The sequence below is a fragment of the Chlorocebus sabaeus genome, chromosome 27, assembly GCF_047675955.1.
Source record: "Chlorocebus sabaeus isolate Y175 chromosome 27, mChlSab1.0.hap1, whole genome shotgun sequence".
Classification (NCBI taxonomy): Eukaryota; Metazoa; Chordata; class Mammalia; order Primates; family Cercopithecidae; genus Chlorocebus; species Chlorocebus sabaeus.
In genome coordinates, this window is record NC_132930.1 from 2,256,741 (window position 1) to 2,278,352 (window position 21,612).

General features: G+C 39.9%; 1 protein-coding gene and 1 pseudogene across 7 annotated transcripts in view; both read left to right on the forward strand.

Moving 5' to 3' along the window:
- TEC (tec protein tyrosine kinase) overlaps nt 1–21,465 on the forward strand; it is a 141,312-nt gene extending 119,847 nt beyond the window's left edge. For 4 of the 7 annotated variants that reach the window (XM_008017460.3, XM_073012419.1, XM_073012416.1 and 1 more), the window contains 9 exons: nt 4,071–4,150; nt 5,332–5,465; nt 8,594–8,668; nt 10,187–10,358; nt 10,475–10,691; nt 14,670–14,734; nt 17,074–17,192; nt 17,281–17,438; nt 18,593–21,465. In XM_008017460.3, coding sequence (XP_008015651.3) covers nt 4,071–4,150; nt 5,332–5,465; nt 8,594–8,668; nt 10,187–10,358; nt 10,475–10,691; nt 14,670–14,734; nt 17,074–17,192; nt 17,281–17,438; nt 18,593–18,676 — 1,104 coding nt within the window. In that variant the 3' untranslated portion in view covers nt 18,677–21,465. The other 3 variants (XR_005243932.2, XM_073012418.1, XM_073012420.1) reach the window with 3 other exon arrangements.
- Nucleotides 21,320–21,608, forward strand: LOC103246132 (large ribosomal subunit protein eL43-like; annotated as a pseudogene).
- The last annotated feature ends 4 nt before the right edge of the window (nt 21,609–21,612 follow it).

Genomic DNA, 21,612 nt, shown 5'->3' on the forward strand with positions numbered 1-21,612 from the left:
TCAGTCTTTATCTTGATTAACCTGCTTCAGTTTTGCCCTGAAACAATTGTTGGTCAGCCTTATATCATCATAATCTCTGTCTTTTAGCTTTTTATGTTTCTGCAGACTGGAGATAGCAAAGTAATTTTGGGCTCTTTAATGTTGGGGAACCAGCAGGGGCCCCTTTTGGTCCACACAACCTTCAGTAGTGTTGTATTAAGACCTTTGTTTTAACGCCATTAATTTCCATTTTATTCATTTGATTTTTTAATAACCATCTAAAGATTTCCTTCCTGCTGGAACAAGTTCTGTGACTTTCCTTTCTTTTTCTTCATTCTCTTTCTACCCATTTAGTTTTATCTATATCATTTTTTCCTTCATTTTGAAACAACCTTTAAATAACCTCTGAACTAGAAAAAATGACTTTTTCTTAAGCAAAAGCTCTATCCTATCTTTTATGTAGCCTTCTTCACCAAAAATTCATCTTACTTTCTTTATACACTCTGTATATAGAATTGTTTCTCTTACATCTAGTAGTTTTAATTATATACACTAACTACTATTGTAACTCTTAGTTGTTCTAATTTCCAGTAAAATATCTAGGAAGTGATTAATTTTAATTAAGCTCACATACAAGTCAAATAAGTGTCAAAAACGTCTCAGAAGCAGCAGTTTTATGACCTGAGGCAGAGACAACCTATTACTGTCTGACTAGTAGATCTAGACAAAATGTCTGAATTAAATTCTGAAGATGTTTCTATTTTATTTTACCAACAATTTAAAAACTAATTTCATTTACCGGATGTTTTCTTAGATCACATAGAAATGTCACACACATATAACACATATAGACATATAGGCATACAGGCACACAGGAGCAAAACTTATAGCTTTCATAAAGAATTGTCATTGCCACCTTTCAGATAGTTTTCATTTTCCTTTTGTTTAGCACAGCATATCCTGTAGCAATTTATTTTTCATCCTGGAAGTAAAAATTGCTTTATCAAGTCCCATGAAAACCTGAGCATAGATGGCTTACCTCATTCTTAATACTTAGAGAAGCCCCTGGGGCTGTCCACTAACCACCACAAGGTTGTCCCTCCTGGTAAATTTCCTTCATTAGGCCAAACCTCTGTCACAGCCAGAATGATCCAGGCCATAAGGCTACAATTCCCTTGTGTATGTATGCCTTGCATTATGAAGGCGTTGCTGCAGGGCTGGGTGGGTAGTAATGTCACTCATTTTTTTCTGCTTCATTCCTGGCTAGGGAAATATCATCACCCACTGTGTCCCGCAGTTAGACCATCCAAGCAGCCAGGGGTTCCCTGGGTAGTTGTTGCTTTTTATTTATTTATTTTTTAACTCATTTATGCTGGAGGTTGCAAATTTTTTGTGTGTGAAAAATCAGACCTTTGATGACTTTGAGCCGTAGGATGTAAATAACGCCCACAAGCTTAGTGTTCCAATAATGGAACACTAGGCATAAATGGATTAAAGCCTAGCCAAGTGAAGCGGTGGGAGTAGAGAAGGAAAAAGGAAATCTGCAACTGTTTGTTATCAATTAGTAACAAACACTACTGTTCTAGGACCAGCCAGTAGTTGGTTAAAGGTCTTTGCAGTCTCTGAGTTCTGCAGCAGTGTATTCCCTGGCAGGGAGAGTCTCCTGTAGTGGCCCATCCTCATTTTGCTGCAGTTGTTGCACTTTCACTTTCCTTAGCATGAGGGGCAAGCTTACTCTAATGCTTTCTTCCTGATTGATCATTTGCTGCCTTGACTTTTAGTACTTAAGTATTTGTTTGGTTTTTTTTTTTTTTTTTGGCTCGAAGTTATTTTAAAATAGTTTACATTGATATTACATAATGTCTTTTATAAAGCATTAATAGATGTTTAATTCCATTTAGAAATAAATGTGCTGAAATTGCTATACCTTTAAAAAGAAATAAAATGAAAGGGTAAAATGTATAGAGGGAACTGCCCTGTGCTGAGTAATGGGACCTGGGTCTACCTGTGACTTTTCTAGCCTACTTTTCACATCTGTAAGAGAAGGAGTTGGACTAGAAGATGATCTCTATAATTCTCTGCATTTCTGATCTAGTTTTCTATTTAGCTATTGTTCCCAGTCTTTTAAACTCATGTTTTCTCATTTTACCTCCTGCTTAGTATCATGCATCAAGATTTTGTTGAGTGCTTGTTTTTGTAGTTGATGTTAAAAAAACAATAGTAGGTGACTTTGGTTAATTCTGACTACACGTAACCATGCCCACAGGATTCTTCCATGCCTCTCTGGAGACCCCACAGTGAGAGGCAGATGTAGCGGAGTGAGTAGCTAAATGGCAGCCTGGGGACCAGATCCTGCCTCTACTGCTTACTAGCTGTGTGACCTGGTGCAAATTACCCAGCCAGTCTTTCTGTTTGTCATTTCCTTACCTGCGAAGTAATGTGGGGATAACAATAGTACCTATGTAATAGGACTGTCTTGATGATTAAATAAATTGATATGCTAGAACATGAGAACAGAATAAATTTTCAATAAATAAATGTGTTTGTTTATTTGTTTGTTTGTTTATTTATTTATTTATTTATTTATTTATTTATATTATTTAAGATAGTTTCTTTCTCTCTGTCTCCCAGACTAGAGTGCAGTGGTGTGATCTTGGCTTACTGCAGCCTCTGTCTCCTGGGTTCAAGCGATTCTCCTGCCTCAGCCTCCCAAGTAGCTGAGATTACAGGCATGCACCACCATGCCCGGCTAAGTTTTAGTAAAGATGGGGTATTTTTAGTAGAGATGGGGTTTTGCCATTTTGGCCAGGCTGGTCTTGAACTCCCGACCTCAACTGATCTGCCTGCCTCAGCCTCCCAAGGTACTGGGATTGCAGGCATGAGCCACCGTGCCCAGCCTCTGTTATACTTTTTACTGACCGATTATTACAATTATTATCCCTAATTGTTATCAGGTATTTTTGTGGGGCCTTATTTAATTCCATTGTTTTTCCTATGAAGAAGAGTACAATTTGTTTTGTTTTTCAACTAATAAAGGACACACTTTTCATCTTAAAGCAATTTAAATACTAGAGATTGATGGTAGTGTTACTGGACAGAGAGGTATTTGAGGTTCGTAGGGTCTATTTCTTGCTTTTCAGCTTGGAACCTGAGAAAGATTTGACCTTTAGTCTTTTAGCATTGTTTCCAACTCTTGATTTTCTCTGCGTAAGTTACTTGTGCCTCCATCTCTCCTTTGGTAAAGGCTGATATTTGGCTGGGTATGTTGGCTCACGCCTGTAATCCTAGCACTTTCGGAAATCAAGGAGGGTGGATCACTAGAGGTCAGAAGTTCAAAACCAAGCTGGCCAACATGGTGAAACCCCGTCTCTACTAAAAATATAAAAATTAGCTGGACATGGTGGTGCACGCCTATAGTCCTAGCTACTCGGGAGGCTGAGGCAGGAGAATTCTTTGAACCCAGGAGGTGGAGGTTGCAGTGAGCCAAGATCGTGCCACTGCACTCCAGCCAGCCTGGGCAACAGTGCGAGACTCTGTCTCAAAAAAAAAGACTGATATTTAACTTCAACTTCTAGAGAATTAAGAATTTTTAAATTCATTCTTATAAAAAGCACTGAGACATTTATAGGAAAATTCAGTGTGTATTGAAAATCATACTGAGTCAAGAATCAAAGCTTATAACAAATACAAAAAATGTATGAAATGAAACCCAATCATTAAGAAATATATTTTTCCATGACAGTTTTCCTACATGTCCAGGCCTTACAGGAATTGCAAAATCTTGTCTCTCAGTTCTGGAAGGGCACTGAGAGATTGTTTGATTGAAATGTCTCACCATTCGTGAGGATTTGTGATTGTGGGGAATTGAGTGCGATTTCTTTAACTACTCTCCTAGCGCAGTAATTTAAAGTACAAAGTCATGTGGGTGGGAGAAACCAAGGGGCCCTATCGGTAAGTTGTGCTTCTTCAAAGCAGATTTTCTGGGAAAGAATAATAATTATAAAATTATAATATTAGGTTCTTCAGTATTCTCCATGGTGATGCTATTAGTAATTGGAATAAAACAATTTTTTTCTGAACTTGGATTTTAGGATAAAGAAGGTGGTTTTATGGTAAGGGATTCCAGTCAACCAGGCTTGTACACAGTCTCCCTTTATACCAAGTTTGGAGGGTGAGTAATCCTGCCTTTTTTTTTTTTTTTTTTTTTTTTAATAATTTAGAGTTTTTGCATGAACTTCCTATGTAGTTTATATGGATTCCTAATTTTCATAAAAATGTGCAGCATTTCACCATTAAAAAGAAAACCTGAACTTGATTTCTGAAGTGTATATACTGTTTTTTGTATTTATATTTTCAGTAATTTTCCCTATAGTTTTTCATATGTATTTGTTGAATATGGCTATAATAACTTTAGTAACATTCAACAAACATTTATAGTGAACGGTGCTGGTCACTAAGGATAAAATCATGAGCAAAGGATGCAGAGACCCTGCCCACCAGTAGGTTAGTAGATGCTACAGCCCAGTAACAGACAGTGATGGTAGTAAGTGCCATGTGGGAGGGTAATGTGTGTGTGTGGTGGGTTTGGGGGTGGGGGATGGTAAACAGCCCAGGCACATCTTGAGTTAGTCATGAACGCTCTCCCAAATGACATCCAGGCTGAGACCTGAGAGGTGAGCAGGAAAAACTCAGAGGGAGGGGACGGAGTGTTTCTGACCAGGAAATTGCCTGGACCTAGAGGGGAGAGAGGATGTGGTGAGTTCAAGTCACTGAAAAGTATGTTGTAGCTGTGCGGTAGAATGGGAGCAGAGTGAAGGGAGGAGAGAGAAGCCTGAGAGTTGAAGCAGAGGCAAGTTCATGTCAATGTCTATAAGTCTGAGCTTTACCCTAAGAGCAACAGGAGTTATCTTGAAAGCATTTTTAGCAAGAGAGGACTAGAGAAGATCTCTGCTCTAGAAAGGTACCTAAAGTTGAATGTTTAAAAGTCTAATTTATTCGCTATTGGCGATTTAAGTATTCTAGACATTTGTAAGTTTATGCAACAGCAGGAACAAAAAGCAGTAGCTGCTAATAGCTATGTTAAGACTTCCAGCTGTTGGTAAGTGGAATTCATAAATGTTCTCTTTCCAAATCTCATGCCAAGGGCCATGTGTGTTTTCAGTGAGTACTTTAAAAACTTTGACATGCTAATATGAAAGACGAAGCTAAGAAGAACATAGGGGAAGTAAACTTCGTGCCAGGAATAGAGGGAATCATATGGATAGATGCTGTGTTTGCCCTTGTAGAAAACACCTTAAGAATGAAGTTCTATTATTTCAACTTGGTTCTGACACATTTTGATTTTTGTTCTAGAGAAGGTTCATCGGGTTTCAGGCATTATCATATAAAGGAAACAACAACATCTCCAAAGAAGTATTACCTAGCTGAAAAACATGCTTTTGGCTCAATTCCTGAGATTATTGAATATCATAAGCACAATGCAGCAGGTAAGTGAGCTGTGAAAACCTACTTCAAATATAAGGTTGTGATTAAAATGATCAGATACTGTGATTAATTCCTTGAGCAGTTTTATTTTATAGTTAGTTCATTGTAGAATGTGGTTGATTTAAAATTACTGCATATTAAAGGAATAATATATACAAAGAATAATTAGAAATAATATCAAGTTTTATAAAAAGCTCTGTCTTGACCTTAGGACATGAGTTATTCCATTGGTATATAGCAAATGTTCACATTACATTTATACACTGTTGGTGGGAGTATAAATTAGTTCCGCCATTGTGGAAGACAGTAAGGCAGAAACACCATTCAACCCAGCAGTCCCATTACTGGGTATGTACCCAAAGGAATATAAATCATTCTATTATAAAGACACATGCATGTGGGTGTTCATTGCAGCACTGTTCATAATAGCAAAGACATGGAATCAACCTAAATGTCCATCAGTGATAGACGGGATAAAGAAAATCTGGTACATATACACCATGGAATCTGTGAAGCCATCAAAGAAGAATGGGATCATGTCCTTTGCAGGGAGGCCATTATCCTTAGCAGACTAACACAGAAACAGAAAACCAAATACCACATGGTCTCTCTTATAAGTGGAAGCTAAACAATAAGAATACATGGTCACATAGAGGGGAACAACACACACTGGAGTCTTTTGTCGGGTAGAGGTTGGGAGGACAGAGAGGATCAGGAAAAACAACTTATGGGTACTAGGCTTACTACCTGGGTAATGAAATAATCTGTACGGCAAACCCCCATGACACGAGTTTACCCATGTAACAAACTTGCACTTATAACCCTGAACTTAAAAGTTAAAAAAAGTTCACATTTATGTGGTATATATGTCCTTGATACTAAAGTCCAAGATATGTCTATTTCAGAATAGTCACAGAAGATGCCAGATAAACCAGGATTCAGCCCTATGCTGTAGGTTTCCAGAGACTAGAGTAATCACATCCTACAGGTTAACCATCTTCTTGAATCTCTGGTACACTACCACCAGAGTGGGAACAAACTGAATACCAAAAAATAACAGAAACGAAACGACATTTATGAAAATTAAAGTTCCACAGGATTGTATAGAAAGATTTCCAGCCTTTGACTTTAAAAATGTAACTGGGCAGGGATAGCCAAGTGCTTTACCCAACTTATGAAAAATTTTGAAATTTTATTGAAGGCACCCTTTGCAAAACCTGTTATTTTGTGACTGTTCACTTTTTTTCAGGTAATAATAATGGTTATTTAGATAAAATTTATATACTATAAAGCCCACCCATTTAAAGTACACAATTCAGTGGTTTTCAGCATATTTACAGAGTTGTGCCAACTATCAGCATAATCTAAATTTTTTTTAAAGAACATTGTCATCATGCCAAGAAGAAGTTTTGTATCAAATAATTGTCACCCCATCCCCCTTCACCAGCCCAGCCCCAGGCAACCATTAACATACTTTCTGTCTCCCTTATAGATTTGCCTATTCTGGACATTTCATATAAATGGAATTATAGAATATGTGATCTTCCGTGACTAGCTTCACTGACTTAACGTAACTGTTTTTGACGTTGTCATGTTGTAGTATGTAGATGCATTCCATTCACTTTTTTAAAAACATACATCACGAGTTTACTGAAATAATCAGATAATATAAACAAAATGAACAGGACTTGACACATAGTAATTGCACAATAACTTCTACTTATTATTGAGTCACAACCCAGAGCCTAACACAGTATTTGTGGAATGCTTAGGTTCTCAGGCCAGCATACAAGTCTACATTTAACTCTTAAGTAAAATAACAGTTTCAGATTGAGTATAATAATGCTCAATGTTGAGACGGGATCAACCCCTCTATCTTCAAATATAGGGGGAATATCTTACCATCCACCTGTTGTGTTAGAAAGTCGTGCTTCATCTACTTATGGAAGCCAAGACACAGCCTAGCTATGTACAAACTATAGGTAAAATGAGGTTAAGGTAAAAATTTGCTGACAATATCACTAGGAATTCTAGACAATATAAATTGACATTAATGTTTATTGCTGTGATGGACTTCCTGAACACATTGTTAGAAATTGGTTTGTGGCCAGGTATAAAAATAATAATTCATTGTATGGATTTTGTTTATTATTCATCAGTTGATGGACATTTGGGTTGTTTCCACATTAGTTCTCTTATGAATAATTCTTCTGTAAACACCTGTACACCAGTTTTTGCGTGGAAATATGTTTTCATTTCTTTTGGGTATTTACCTAGTTTTGGGTATGCTGCGTCATATGGTAACTCTGTGTTTAACATTTGAGGAACTGATTTCGTATCAATTTATGTCTCATTCTGTTGTTTTCTTTTTTGGTGTTTTTGCTCCCTAATTTTTTCTTCTGTATTCCTGTATAAGTTTTATTCTTCACTGTCATCTCAATTCATTCAACAAACATGTATCAAGTGCCTACTGCATGCCAGAAACAGAGCCAGACTTTGGGGAGACTGTGGTGGACTAGGTGTAGTAACTGATCCTGATTTTCCGAGACCCTACCACTTGTAGGGAGACAGAGAAGTACATAATAATTTTAAATTGCTTTGAGATATCTTGTAGTAGAGGAAATACAGAGTGCTATGGGTGTTTTTGGAAGAGACACCTCCTGTTTCTTATTTCGTGCTGTATGCAACTTGGGTTAAAAGATACACACTGATTTCCAGTAGTTGGTATTCCGAATTGTTGCTATCTTAGAGCCCGATTTTTATGCTAAGATTGCTAATACTGAGTCATGTCAGGTGAATAACTTTCATTTTTTGCAGACTAATATAATTCCCTTTCATAGTTCAGCTCTCATATTGGAAAAGAACGTGAAATAACTGTTAGAAACCTTTTAACATCCTTTAAAATATTTGGAAAAAGAGAAAGTTAGCATGGTGCCTGTTAAACACTGTAGTATTTAAAAGAAAATGTTTGTTGAATGAATAAAAGCATATAGCACAGTGCTGTATGTACACACAGAGGATGAGCAGTAAATGAATAAATGATGAATTTTATAAGTGAGTTTCCTGTAGCATGTGACCAAACAGAATGATTATGAATGAGTTTGACTGCAACACTTTCTTTGATTATTAGGACTTGTCACCCGGCTTCGGTACCCAGTTAGTGTGAAAGGGAAGAATGCACCCACCACTGCAGGATTCAGCTATGGTAACTCTTATTTTGTGGTTGCGTGAGCTGATTTTCCTTGAAAAGAATCCATTGTCATAAGATAAATTTGGATGTGCACTATTTCACATACTGGAATTGTTTTCATAAGTTTATAGTATGGGTTTTTAGGTAATTATACTTAAGACTGTAGCAGCCTAGGTATTATATTTTCATCATTATTCATAATTCATAAGTCAGTAAAAAAATAAGCATTATCATGTTAACATCTAAAATAAATCAAAGCCCTTCCTGGTTCTCACCAGCTTTATTGCTTACAAGAACGTGAGTAAGGATGAAGGAAAAAATGCTCATCATCACTGGCCATCAGAGAAATGCAAATCAAAACCACAATGAGATACCATCTCACACCAGTTAGAATGGCAATCATTAAAAAGTCAGGAAACAACAGGTGCTGGAGAGGATGTGGAGAAATAGGAACACTTTTACACTGTTGGTGGGATTGTAAACTAGTTCAACCATTATGGAAAACAGTATGGCGATTCCTCAAGGATCTAGAACTAGATGTACCATATGACCCAGCCATCCCATTACTGGGTATATACCCAAAGGATTATAAATTATGCTGCTATAAAGACACATGCACACGTATGTTTATTGCAGCACTATTCACAATAGCAAAGACTTGGAATCAACCCAAATGTCCATCAGTGACAGATTGGATTAAGAAAATGTGGCACATATACACCATGGAATACTATGCAGCCATAAAAAAGGATGAGTTTGTGTCCTTTGTAGGGACATGGATGCAGCTGGAAACCATCATTCTTAGCAAACTATCATAAGAACAGAAAACCAAACACCGCATGTTCTCACTCATAGGCGGGAACTGAACAATGAGATCACTTGGACTCGGGAAGGGGAACATCACACACCGGGGCCTATCATGGGGAGGGGGGAGGGGGGAGGGATTGCATTGGGAGTTATACCTGATGTAAATGACGAGTTGATGGGTGCAGCACACCAACATGGCACAAGTATACATATGTAGCAAACCTGCACGTTGTGCACATGTACCCTACAACTTAAAGTATAATAATAATAAATCAATTAAAAAAAAAAAAGAAAGAAAGAAAGCTTCCAACTTAATTGTCTTTGTCGCTTCTGACAAAGCCTTTAAAACAGCAGATTACATTATTTCCAACTTGATGGAATTGAAAAAGAAAAAAAAAAACCCTGAGAAGGAAGAGTGGTAAAGAAGGAAGTGTTTGTTTGACAAAAGTACCTTTAACTTTCAGGCTATATTATTATTATTATTATTATTGCTTGTGCAGAATTGTCTTGCCTTCTTCATTTCACATTGGTTAGAAGGGATTCATCCTCCCCACCTTTGGCAGTTCAGATGCAGGTTTCAAGTCTCTTCTGTGTTTTACCAGGAATTATTACAGTGTTATCCTGTAATTTTGAGCTTGATCTTGGTTATAGGTTCTTTTGCCCCCTCTCTGATTCATGCTACGTTTTCCTTTTTAAATATGAACATTTTCCCCTTCTGCCATGCAGAGAAGTGGGAGATTAACCCTTCAGAACTGACCTTTATGAGGGAATTGGGAAGTGGACTGTTTGGAGTGGTGAGGCTTGGCAAATGGCGAGCCCAGTACAAAGTCGCAATCAAAGCTATTCGGGAAGGTGCCATGTGCGAGGAGGACTTCATAGAAGAAGCTAAAGTGATGATGTAAGTGACAATCATCTTTCTGGCTCACCTTTTTGTAGTAAAAAGTGGCCCCTCACCAGAAACTTGGTAGTTTCTTTTCCTATAGTCACTATATATGTGTATGTCTTCCTTTGCAGGAAACTGACACACCCGAAGTTAGTGCAGCTTTACGGTGTATGCACCCAGCAGAAACCAATATACATTGTTACCGAGTTCATGGAAAGGGGCTGCCTTCTGAATTTCCTCCGACAGAGACAAGGCCATTCCAGTAGAGACGTGCTGCTGAGCATGTGTCAGGATGTGTGTGAAGGGATGGAGTATCTGGAGAGAAACAGCTTCATCCACAGAGATCTGGTAACCCTAGCTGCCCACATTCCCACTCATTGGCTGAATTCCTTTGTAACACTGGCTCAGCAAATGCGCAATGATGTGTTAATGGCCAGTTTTTCTTCTTAACAATCTTTCACCATTATTTTTAAAGTTGGTAACTTTAACTTGCCCTGTAATTTTAAAGGAAGGATCTTTATTTAGTCTAATGATTTACCTAGTTAATATCTCCAAGCAAGTTTCCATGTTTTAATTTTTTGATCTCCGTAAGAATCCCATGAGATAGCTACTCACAGTGGATTCTCTTGCCATCACTCTTGTACAGATGAGAAAATTAGCTCCAGGGAAGTGAAATGGCTTGCCTACTGTGATAAGTAGGGAAGTTGCGGTTGGCCTTGACTTTCTAACTAGATCCCAAGTTCTTTTCCACCTCATACACTATAAACAGAAACTATAAGAGAAATCCTTTGGATTTTTAAAAAAATCTCTCAAATCACTGGGAAAACATGGAGGTTCATGTTAACCTCTCAAAATACCAGATAAAGAAATCTGTTACCAGTTCTAAATTATTGTGATGGAGATAATTTTTCCCTTCTCACCTGTTCTCACTCTCTCCTCCATTCTTCTTTTCCTTCTGTTTTTCTTCTCTACCTGTTCTTTACAAATGCTTTCAGCATATTAGCAGCAGTGTCTGTCCCCTGAAAATAATCAGCTGAAAATGCTTGCTTTCAGCATATCAGTAGCACTGTCTATCCCCTGAAAGAAAATAATTCTTTCACCAAGAAGAGTGTAATTTTCATTTGGGACTTCCTCCCATATTTTAGTTTTAGCTTTCTAGTGATAAAGCATGGACACATTTTTTTAGAAGGCAGAAAAACCTAAAAAACATTTTTTTTTTCCTTTGAGACAGGGTCTCACTTTGTCTTCCAGGCTGGAGTGCAGTGGCGTAATCTTGGCTCACTGCAGCCTCAACCTCCCAGATTCAAGCGATCCTCCTGCCTCAGCCCCCAAGTAGCTGAGACTATAGGCATGTGCCACCATGCCTGGCTAATTTTTGTAGAGATGGGGTTTCGCTGTGTTGCTCAGACTGGTCTCAAACTCAAGCGATCTGCTCAAGCGATCTGCCTGCCTCAGCCTCCCACGTGCTAGGATTACAGGTGTGAGCCTCTGCGCCCCGCCTTAGCAAAACATTTTTAAAAGTTAGCAGTCACCTTAGACAGACATTGTTCTGATAAGTATTTTACAAATAAACTCATTTAATCGTAATTCTGGGAAGTAGATTTTCTTATTATTCCCTTTTTACAGATGAGGAAACTGAGGTGCAAATAGGATAAAATAACTTACCAATGGACAAGTGAATTGTAGAGCCAGGGTTTGAACCCGGGCAGCTTGGCTCTAGGGTCCCTACCTAACTACTATGCTATGCTCTCTAGAATTAAAGCATATTAGAGAGTTGAAGATTTGGAGATGGAACACTTGATTTCCTAGGTGTGTTTTGGGATACTTACCTTATCTTAGATTCAGTTTCGGTGTCTGTAAATTGTGGGTTATAATGTTGTTTGGCTTCCAAGACTGTTTTAAAGATCACATTATTTGACTGGGGCAAAGGGCTTTGTAAAATATACATGCTGTAGATAGCATCAGTTACTGTTATCATTATGTCAGGGATGACGAAGAACATCTCTGTCAATTGAAACTCGTAAACTAAGAACCTTTGTCTGTTTTGTCCTTACAAAACTGATAAAAGCTGAATATCTACATGGGTGTGGCAGATTACACCTTCCAGACAGATGATATTTTGGCAAAAACGATTCTCATATTTCTGTGCCTATGATATTGGTATTACTATGGTAGGTTTGTGTCACCCCTTATGGGAAACTTCGGATGCTCTTGTCTTCTTGGTAAAGAATCCTGTTGACCATCCAGTGCAGGCATTGTGGAGTTGTAAAGTGTTTTCGTAGGAAGATGCAGGTAGTCCAGGGAATGGGCATTAACTCTCATTTTATAAGAGACTTTTTTTTTTTGTTTTTTGAGACGGAGTCTCACTCGCCCAGGCTGGAGTGCAGTGGCATGATCTCGACTCACTGCAAGCTCTGCCTCCTGGGTTCACGCCATTCTCCTGCCTCAGCCTCCCTAGTAGCTGGGACTGGCACCCGCCACCATGCCCAGCTAATTTTTTTTGTATTTTTAGCAGAGATGGGGTTTCACCGTGCTAGCCAGGATGGTCTTGATCTCTTGACCTCGTGATCCGCCTGCCTCGGCCTCCCAAAGTGCTGTGCGTGAACCACCGCACCCGTCCTATGAGACTCTTAAAATGCACTCAGCAAGAAGGAACCTCATATAAGTGCAATTGCCACATAGAGAAAATAGAATTATGAACAGTCAGGAAGAAAAACACATCTTGGTCTATGGGTTATGGTATTAAAATATTATTGGCCTGGTGTGGTGGCTCACGCCTATAATCCCAACACTTTGGGAGGCCGAGGCGGGCAGATCACGAGGTGAAGAGATCGAGACCATCCTGGCGAACATGATGAAACCCTGTCTCTACTAAAAATACAAAAAACAGCCTGGCGTGGTGGCGGCCGCCTGTAGTCCCGGCTACTTGGGAGGCTGAGGCAGAAGAATCATTTGAACCCGGGAGGCGGATGTTGCAGTGAGCCGAGATGGCACCACTGGACTCTAGCCTGGTGACAGAGCAAGACTTGGTCTCAAAAAAAAAAAAAAAAAAAAAAGTCGTCATGTCTTCCTTCTGAGAAATAACGTCTTTCTGTCAAGCTATTTTCTTGAACCTTATAACCTTGAAGAATGTGCAAGAAAATATAAATTAAATAATCCACAATTGTATATGACCAAAATTGTACATCATGTTATAATATACTGGGAACATAAATGAAAAAGCGAACTGTATTCACACATAGCTGTTCTTTTGGAGACCGAGTCTTGCTCTGTCGCCCAGGCTAGAGTGCAGTGGCGTGATCTCTGCTCATTGTAACATCCGCCTCCCAGGTTCAAGTAATTCTGCCTCCAGTCCCAGGTAGCTGGGGCTACAGTTGTGTGCCACTACACTTGGCAAATTTTTTTGTATTTTTAGTAGAGACGAGGTTTTGTCATGTTGGCCAGGCTGGTCTCAAACTCCTGACCTCAAGTTTTCCACCCGCCTCAGCCTCCCAAAATGTTGGGATTACAGGTGTGAGCCACTGCACCCAGCCTGTTCTTTGACTGGGATGAGATGACCAATCACTGAGCAGAAATACTAGATAAGAGATTGGTCACCCATCATTGTGATGGTTCATTTTGATGATTGTGTGTTATTAAGCTCACCTAGTGAGAACTGGATTAAGGACTTCAAGAGATGTTCTCATTGTCAGTAAGAAAATTGGATAGTTTAATAAGAACAGGTCTGGGAGGGAGAAAAGTGAATTGACTTTTCTATTAGCCCTTGTTTAAGAATGACAGTTGGCCAGTGTGGTGGCTCGCACCTATAATCCTAACACTGGGGGAGGCCGAGGCAGGTGGATGAGGGCAGGAGTTCAAGACTAGCCTGGCCACAATGGTAAAACCCCATCTCTACTAAAAATACAGTAATTAGCTGGGTGTGATGATAAGTGTCTATAATCCCAGCTATTCTGGAGGCTGGGGCAGAAGAATCACTTGAACCTGGGAGGTGGAGGTTGCAGTGAGCCAAGATTGCGCCACTGCACTCCAGCCTGGGCGACAGAGGCAGACCCTGTCTCAAAAAAAGAAAAAAAAAGAAGACAATTGGTAAAGATTATGCAATAATGCCTTATTGCAATATGACTTTCTGACCTGCCTTTCTATTCATTTTTTCAAATACACAATGGAAATACTTCCATAGGGGTAAAAACAACTTATTAAAGGACATTTCCACTCTCTGCAAATGTTGACTAGGTTACACTAAATTTAATATGAACAGAACTTATATTTTCCTACTTAAATGGTGGAATTTTTAAACTAATATACCATCATAATGTTGTTTTCCAGGCTGCCAGAAATTGTCTAGTAAGTGAGGCGGGAGTTGTAAAAGTATCTGATTTTGGAATGGCCAGGTATGTCCAAGTATATGTGGTTTTAGGTGATGTTTGCATTTTTTTGGTGGAATTAATAAGTGTGGGAATAATTTGCAATGACGAAGCAGAAAGGAAATCTTGTTAACTGGTTCTCAGATTAAAGTAAGTATATATTGTGATGTTAGTAGTTCTCTCCACTAGGTGGTAGTATAGCCTGTTAAATATACTATATTTCCTGGTGTGGATTAGATTTCTAGAATCTTTTGTTTTCACAAAAACATATTTGGTGGTGAGGTTCTTAGTATGTCCATGTCTGCAGTGTTTTTCTTCTCTTAATTTTTATAATTTAATAGTATTATAAAATACCTTTAAAAGGTATTTAATTTATTTTTTGTCGCTTCTTCCTCTGTCTGTCCATTGATTCATCCATACATCCACCCATAAAAAATCAGGTGCCTGCTGCGCACCAGGCATAATGATAGGCTGAACCACATTAGAGAATAAGACCTACAAGTCCTTGCCCGCACGCAGCTTACATTCAGGAAGAAGGTGAATCAGAAGACCTGATAAAGTTACATGATTGAGTAGGGTCGATACTGGTAAACTGTGGCTGTCAGTCTGACCCACACTTCATTTGGGTTTCACATTTTTAAATGGATGCAAAAATGAAAAGAATATTATGACATGTAAAAAAAATCTGAAACTCCAATGTCACTGTCCATAAAAATAGTGTGACTGAGACATAGCCTCACTCATTCATTTAGGTGTTACCTGTGACTGCTTTCCCGCTACAGATGCAGAGTCAAGTAGCTGTCTTGGGGACTGTATGGCCTGCCAGATCTGAAATATGTGTTATCTGGCCCTTTACAGAACAGTTGACTGATCCCTGTAATACAGATAATTTGGGGTGGTGCCGAGTGACAATGCAGGGCAAGAGTGAGGGTGGCTACTCGATCTGATGTTCAGGACGACCTCTTTGCGATAGGGAGATTTGTTTGAAGACAAGAAGGTAGGAAGTAGCCAGTACAGGTGAAAATAAAAGGATAAAATATTTCAGGTAGGAAGAAAAAGTGAAAAAGCTTGAAGTCTGGGACACGTCTGGCCTGCTCAAGGAATGGAAAAAGCGCCAGGGTAGCTGGCCAACGGGCAGCGCCAGGAATGCTTATAAATGCAGGCAAGGACCAGGCCATGTAGGGCCAGGTTTAACTCCTAAGGAAACTCAGGCCCAGGGAGATTAGAAAACTGTTACTGTCAGAAATGGGACCAGAACTTCCAACTCTTAGGATATTAATTACCCAGTGCTCTTTATTTGCTTTTATATAAAGATACTATATATTTGGCAGGCTGTCGGCCACTTTCATATGTTCAATCTTCATATGTTAGGCTTTCAGAAAATTTGCACTTTTGTATCAACCACTCAAAAACACTCTTTATACCCTAAAGTCAGACTCCCCTGGCTGACAGTTTGATCCAGCCCATAGTGGCATTGTCTGCCAGCCAGCAGCTGGCTTTGTGCTGAGTCATCATCTTTGTCTACAGAGCAAAGGACGTTTGTGCAATTCTTTGAAAATTTTCTCATGGAAGCTTTTAGAAATTAATGGTATATTCACATATAATACAGAAATACATTCCTTTTGTAAATATGTGCTGCCCACCTTACAGAAAGAGCTGAAGTCTTTTCATCTACCAACCCTAATCAAGGATTCTCCCCCAAAGTTAACCACTGTTAACAGTTTTTGTATGTTCTTCCAGAAGGACATAGTATGTTCACATAAAAAAGTTATATAGTATTGTTTTGAGTGCATGTATGTATGTGGGGATGTTATGTATAAATGCATACTCCACTGTTTACATGTGGTATTTTGTGTTGTGTTTTTGTTTGTTTGTTTGTTTTTTGCATTTGCCATTTTCATATGCTATAGTTTTAAATTGTGCTCTGTGGAATTGTGAGGGCTGAAAGCATGTGTGTTTCTAGATGCTTTATACCACTTCCTCTGGAGCAGCTCTGCTTTAGATTTTTTACATATGGGGCCTGTGGGTAAAATTTTATTTAAAGAACAGAATTGCTTACAAAGAAAAGCTTGCAAAGTATTTTATGATACATTGTCTCTATTGCCTTATAAAAAGAAAGAAAAACAGAAAAATCAAAGTGCAGGTGGTAATGTGGTGATGCATCCATCTCATGCACTTAAATTAAGCTGAGAGGAAGTTGGAAATCACCAGGTGTGGCCACTGAGGTGAACATTTAGCTTCAACCGGATGCTTGTTGGACTTCAGTCAACTGTGTTTTTGATTGCAAGGGGAAAAAAAATGAAAGAACAAGTAGAAAATGCAGATTGTTCTTCAGAGGTGTAAGCCCATGGTGTGTCTTACTCTAGGTATGTTCTGGATGATCAGTATACAAGTTCTTCTGGTGCTAAGTTTCCTGTGAAGTGGTGTCCACCTGAAGTGTTTAATTACAGCCGTTTCAGCAGCAAATCAGATGTCTGGTCATTTGGTAAGATCCATGGTCCATGTTTCCTCATGTCCGTCCACCCTGAGGAGGAAGTGGATACATCCATTTGGTAATCCTTATTCTTTTCCAGGTGTTTTAATGTGGGAAGTATTCACAGAAGGCAGAATGCCCTTTGAAAAATATACCAATTATGAAGTGGTAACCATGGTTACTCGAGGCCACCGACTCTACCAGCCGAAGTTGGCATCCAACTATGTATATGAAGTGATGCTGAGATGTTGGCAGGAGGTATAGATTTTTTGTGGGCTTTCTTTTTGAATCTTTTAGGGATTGGGCTTGGTAAATAGACAACATGCAGTCTTTATAGCCTAGTGAGGTGGTGCATGCTTTATAGTGATTTCAAGCTCTAGGTAGGAAGCCAACCCTCTCAACTCAAATTCTGAATAATGGGAAGAAGAATGTAAAGATGTGGAAAATGCTAAGAACTACCTCGATACATTCAGGCTGCTTCCTCACTTGCAAGTGGGACTCCTTCCATAGTTGCCTGAGCTAGGGACTTGGGGAATACACCTGGAGAAGTAGCTCTTTTTTCACTGGGTCACTTGTAGAGTTGAAATATATATATTTTTTTTTACCAGAGTTGGTTCCTTTCTCTAAACCTCAACTTTCCGAGGTCTTTGGAAGTATTGAAATGTCACCTCCTAAAAGAGGTTAGATACCAAATGACTTCTGAAAGACAGTAACATTAGCTCACATGTATTATGTACCAAGCACTATACTTAGTGTTTTGGATTTAGTTCTCAAAACAACACTTTGAGGTGGAGACACTTTGTGCCACTCTGTAGATGAGAAGATTAAGGGTCATGAGGTTGCTGCTTGCCTGGGGTCACTTAACTACAGAGCAGTATAGGCCTGTCTGACTCCAAAGTCCAGGGCCTCAACCACTGGCTGTGCTGCCTCCCCAAGAGTTGATTGGGATGGGCATAGACATTCTGGGCAGGAAGTGGTGCTAAAGAGAGAGAGAACAGCTTGAGCAAAGGTAAGGAGGTGGTTATAAACACGATGTTTGTGCACGACAGTGGAGGTAGTGGCCCTATTTAACAGACAGCCCATGTGAGGGATTTTGTGGGGAATAAAATTGGGTGACAAGAGGGTGGGGGAGTGGCAGATTATAGAGGGTCCTATAAATTTGCAGGACTTGATTTCACAGGCATGTCTCTTGAAGAGAGACATGAAAGCAGTGTCTTAGAAAGGTTAGCCTAACAGCAGTACATGCAGGGTAGATTAGGGTAGAGACAAGACCCCTCTGGAGATGCCTGTATGTCCCAGTCCCAAAGCAGTGAAGCCTCTCTGTAATATGCTATGTTTAGGAGTTGGAGCAGTGAGAGGTTTTTTGGAATGGATTCTGGAACCTACAGCTTCTCTTTGACTTTTAATTGTAGAAACCAGAGGGAAGGCCTTCTTTTGAAGATCTGCTGCGCACAATAGATGAACTAGTTGAATGTGAAGAAACTTTTGGAAGATAAGTGACGTAACCAGTGGCTCCCAGATTCCAAAGTGCAAGGAAGGATGGGCACTTTGTGGCTTTTAATTTATTGAGCACTTGGACATGTAGATGGTTTTACTTGTAAAGTGGAAACACATAAAGAATTTGCTTCTAGACGGAATCTCCCAGAGTGTTTCCACTTAGAAACACTCTGTTGCCTTAGAAATGGTGATTAAAATCACTCATTTCTATTCATTCCTCAGGCACTTGAGTGACAGTTGTTTACCAGGCACTGTGTATAGCCCCAGGGTTTGGCCATTTAGGGGTGCACACATGGGATCATGTTAGCTGATGGCAGTTGAAGGCCAGGGTATTTGGGAAGGGGAAGGGTATTAGAGTCATGACCCAGCAACCCTTCTTTTTCCCTTTGACTTCTACAGAAATCTGGGCCTGAGACATTGTCTGCAATTGGGTTCTAGATAAATCAGGAACCCACCTAAATAAGTACCCATCTTTTGTTTTGAAAACATCTCAGTTTTCAAGACTGCTCTTAGTATTACATGAACAATATTTGTATGCTGTATATATTGTAAATATATGTAATATATAAAGTTATATATTTATAAGAAACACGAGTTGTCTTTTAATTGAAACTTTTAATCCTGTAGTATATGAGTTCACCTTCTTAGGACTAGAGACTGTGCCTAACAGCTGTTAATTCATTTCCCCCTGAACATCAAATATACCTGAAGAGAAGAAAGTCTAGACTCTTCTATGAGTAACACCCCCTCCTCACTCAGGTAAATGTGTCTGGGGATGCCTGTCCAGCTTAACCACGTGCATTTGGCCTATGTAATCCTGCCCATGGTGGCCGCAGCTAATCAGAATCAGATGGAAAATTAAACTAGGTAATCTACTTCTAAGCCTTAAGAATATTCCCTGGGGCACAGGCACTATAATTGGAAGTGCTGGGCTCTAGGGCAGAAGGATCAGGTGACGTTCACAGCAAAGTTTGCCCCCACCTCACACAGGACCCAGAAGCACCCCAAGTTGTGGTGGAGGATCCAGGAAGCTACCAAGAGAAACAGCGAGCATGGTGTTCTGAGCTGGCTCCCGCACGTTTTTCAGGAGGCCTGGTTGGACTTGGGTTCCTGGATGGGTAGGACTGTTGTACCTCACAGGAGACCGTGCTGTCAAGACTCTGTGTGTGGATTTCTCACCCTTAGAAGCTCTACTAAGACATCAATGGAGTTAGGGCCTGCCTTTTTTCCTCGTGAGCACCAAGGAAAAGAAATTATCTTGGTTACGTGAGTGCCAGCGAAAAGAAACTATATCAGTCACCCAGAGACTGTTTATTGCCCAACACGTTATTCTTGCTATTGGTGGGGTAACTAGCTGAGGAAGACACAGTGCCTTCCCTTCAGGAGTTCCGTCTCCTCTGGAGGCTGCGATGGTCTGCTCTGGAGCATTGGGTGAACACACAGACTGGCTGCTCTGGGCAGCACCTTCACTTTGACCCTGGAGAACCATTTCATTTCATCCTGGCCAGTCTAGAGTCTGTGCAGCAGGCAGTCCATCCACTGAAGGCTGTGTTTATTCTTTTCCTGTGCCCCTTGTAATGGAAGAAAGTAAACTGCTTATTCTGAGCCTTATCACAACCTGCCACATTCCTTCTCGTCTACCTGTTTAACCATACCCCCATGACAAAAACATGCACAACTTTTTTTTTAAGTTCCAGGGTACATGTGTAGGATGTACAGGTTTGTTACATAGGTAAACGTGTGCCATGGTGGTTTGCTGCACCTATCAACTCATCACCTAGGTATGCATTAGTTATTTTTCCTGATATTAGCCTGATATATTTCCTGATATTAGCCTGGCATGCATTAGCTATTTTTCCTGATGCTGTCCCCTCATCTGCCCTCCCCGAAGAGGGCCCAGTGTGTGTTGTTCCCCTCCCTGTGTCCATGTGTTCTCATGGTTCAGCTCCCACTTATAAGTGAGAACATGTGGTGTTTGGTTTTCTGTTCCTGCATTACTTTGCTGAAGATAAAGGCTTCCAGCTCCATCCATGTCCCTGCAAAGGACATGATTTCATTCTGTATGGCTGCATAGTATTCCATGGTGCATATGTACCACATTTTCTTTATCCAGCCTATCACTGATGGGCATTTTGGTTGCTAACCATGCACAACTTTTAACTGACTTGTAGCTTATTCAAGGAGTCGGTCCTGGCACACTCTACCTTACTATCACTATCAGCCTTTTCTCCTTCCTTCCTGACCTTCCCTCCTTCCCTCCTCCCATCCCATACTTCCTTTTTCACCTTGAGGAGCTATGGGAAGTACTAGGTGGTATGAAAGAGAGTGAGGAGAAGATAAGAGTCCCTACCCTAATGGTCAATGTATGCTTTTTATGGGAAAACAAGATAGATGGTACCTGGCAACATTTGTGAATATTTCCTTCAAAAATCTTTAAATATTTTTCACTAAGACTTAAAAAAAAAAAAGCTTTTATACGAAAGCATAACTAAGGCAGAAGGGGAAGTAAAAATAACAGTCATAACCCAGAATGCTAAGGAGACCCTAATCTAAACGGGAGATTGGAAGGGCAATGGGAATATGCTGTGTCTTCATTAAAGTTGTTCTGTTGCTCTCTGGGCTCCCACCTGGTTCGTGGCGAGATGGCCAAATGTACTAAGAAAGTTGGATCGTCAGTAAATACGGGACCCGCTATGGGGCCTCCCTCCGGAAAATGGTGAAGAAAATTGAAATCAGCCAGCACGCCAAGTACACTTGCTCTTTCTGTGGCAAAACCAAGATGAAGAGACGAGCTGTGGGGATCTGGCACTGTGGTTCCTGCATGAAGACAGTGGCTGGCAGTGCCTGGACATACAATACCACTTCCGCTGTCACGGTAAAGTCCGCCATCAGAAGACTGAAGGAGTTGAAAGACCAGTAGACGCTCTTTTTTTTT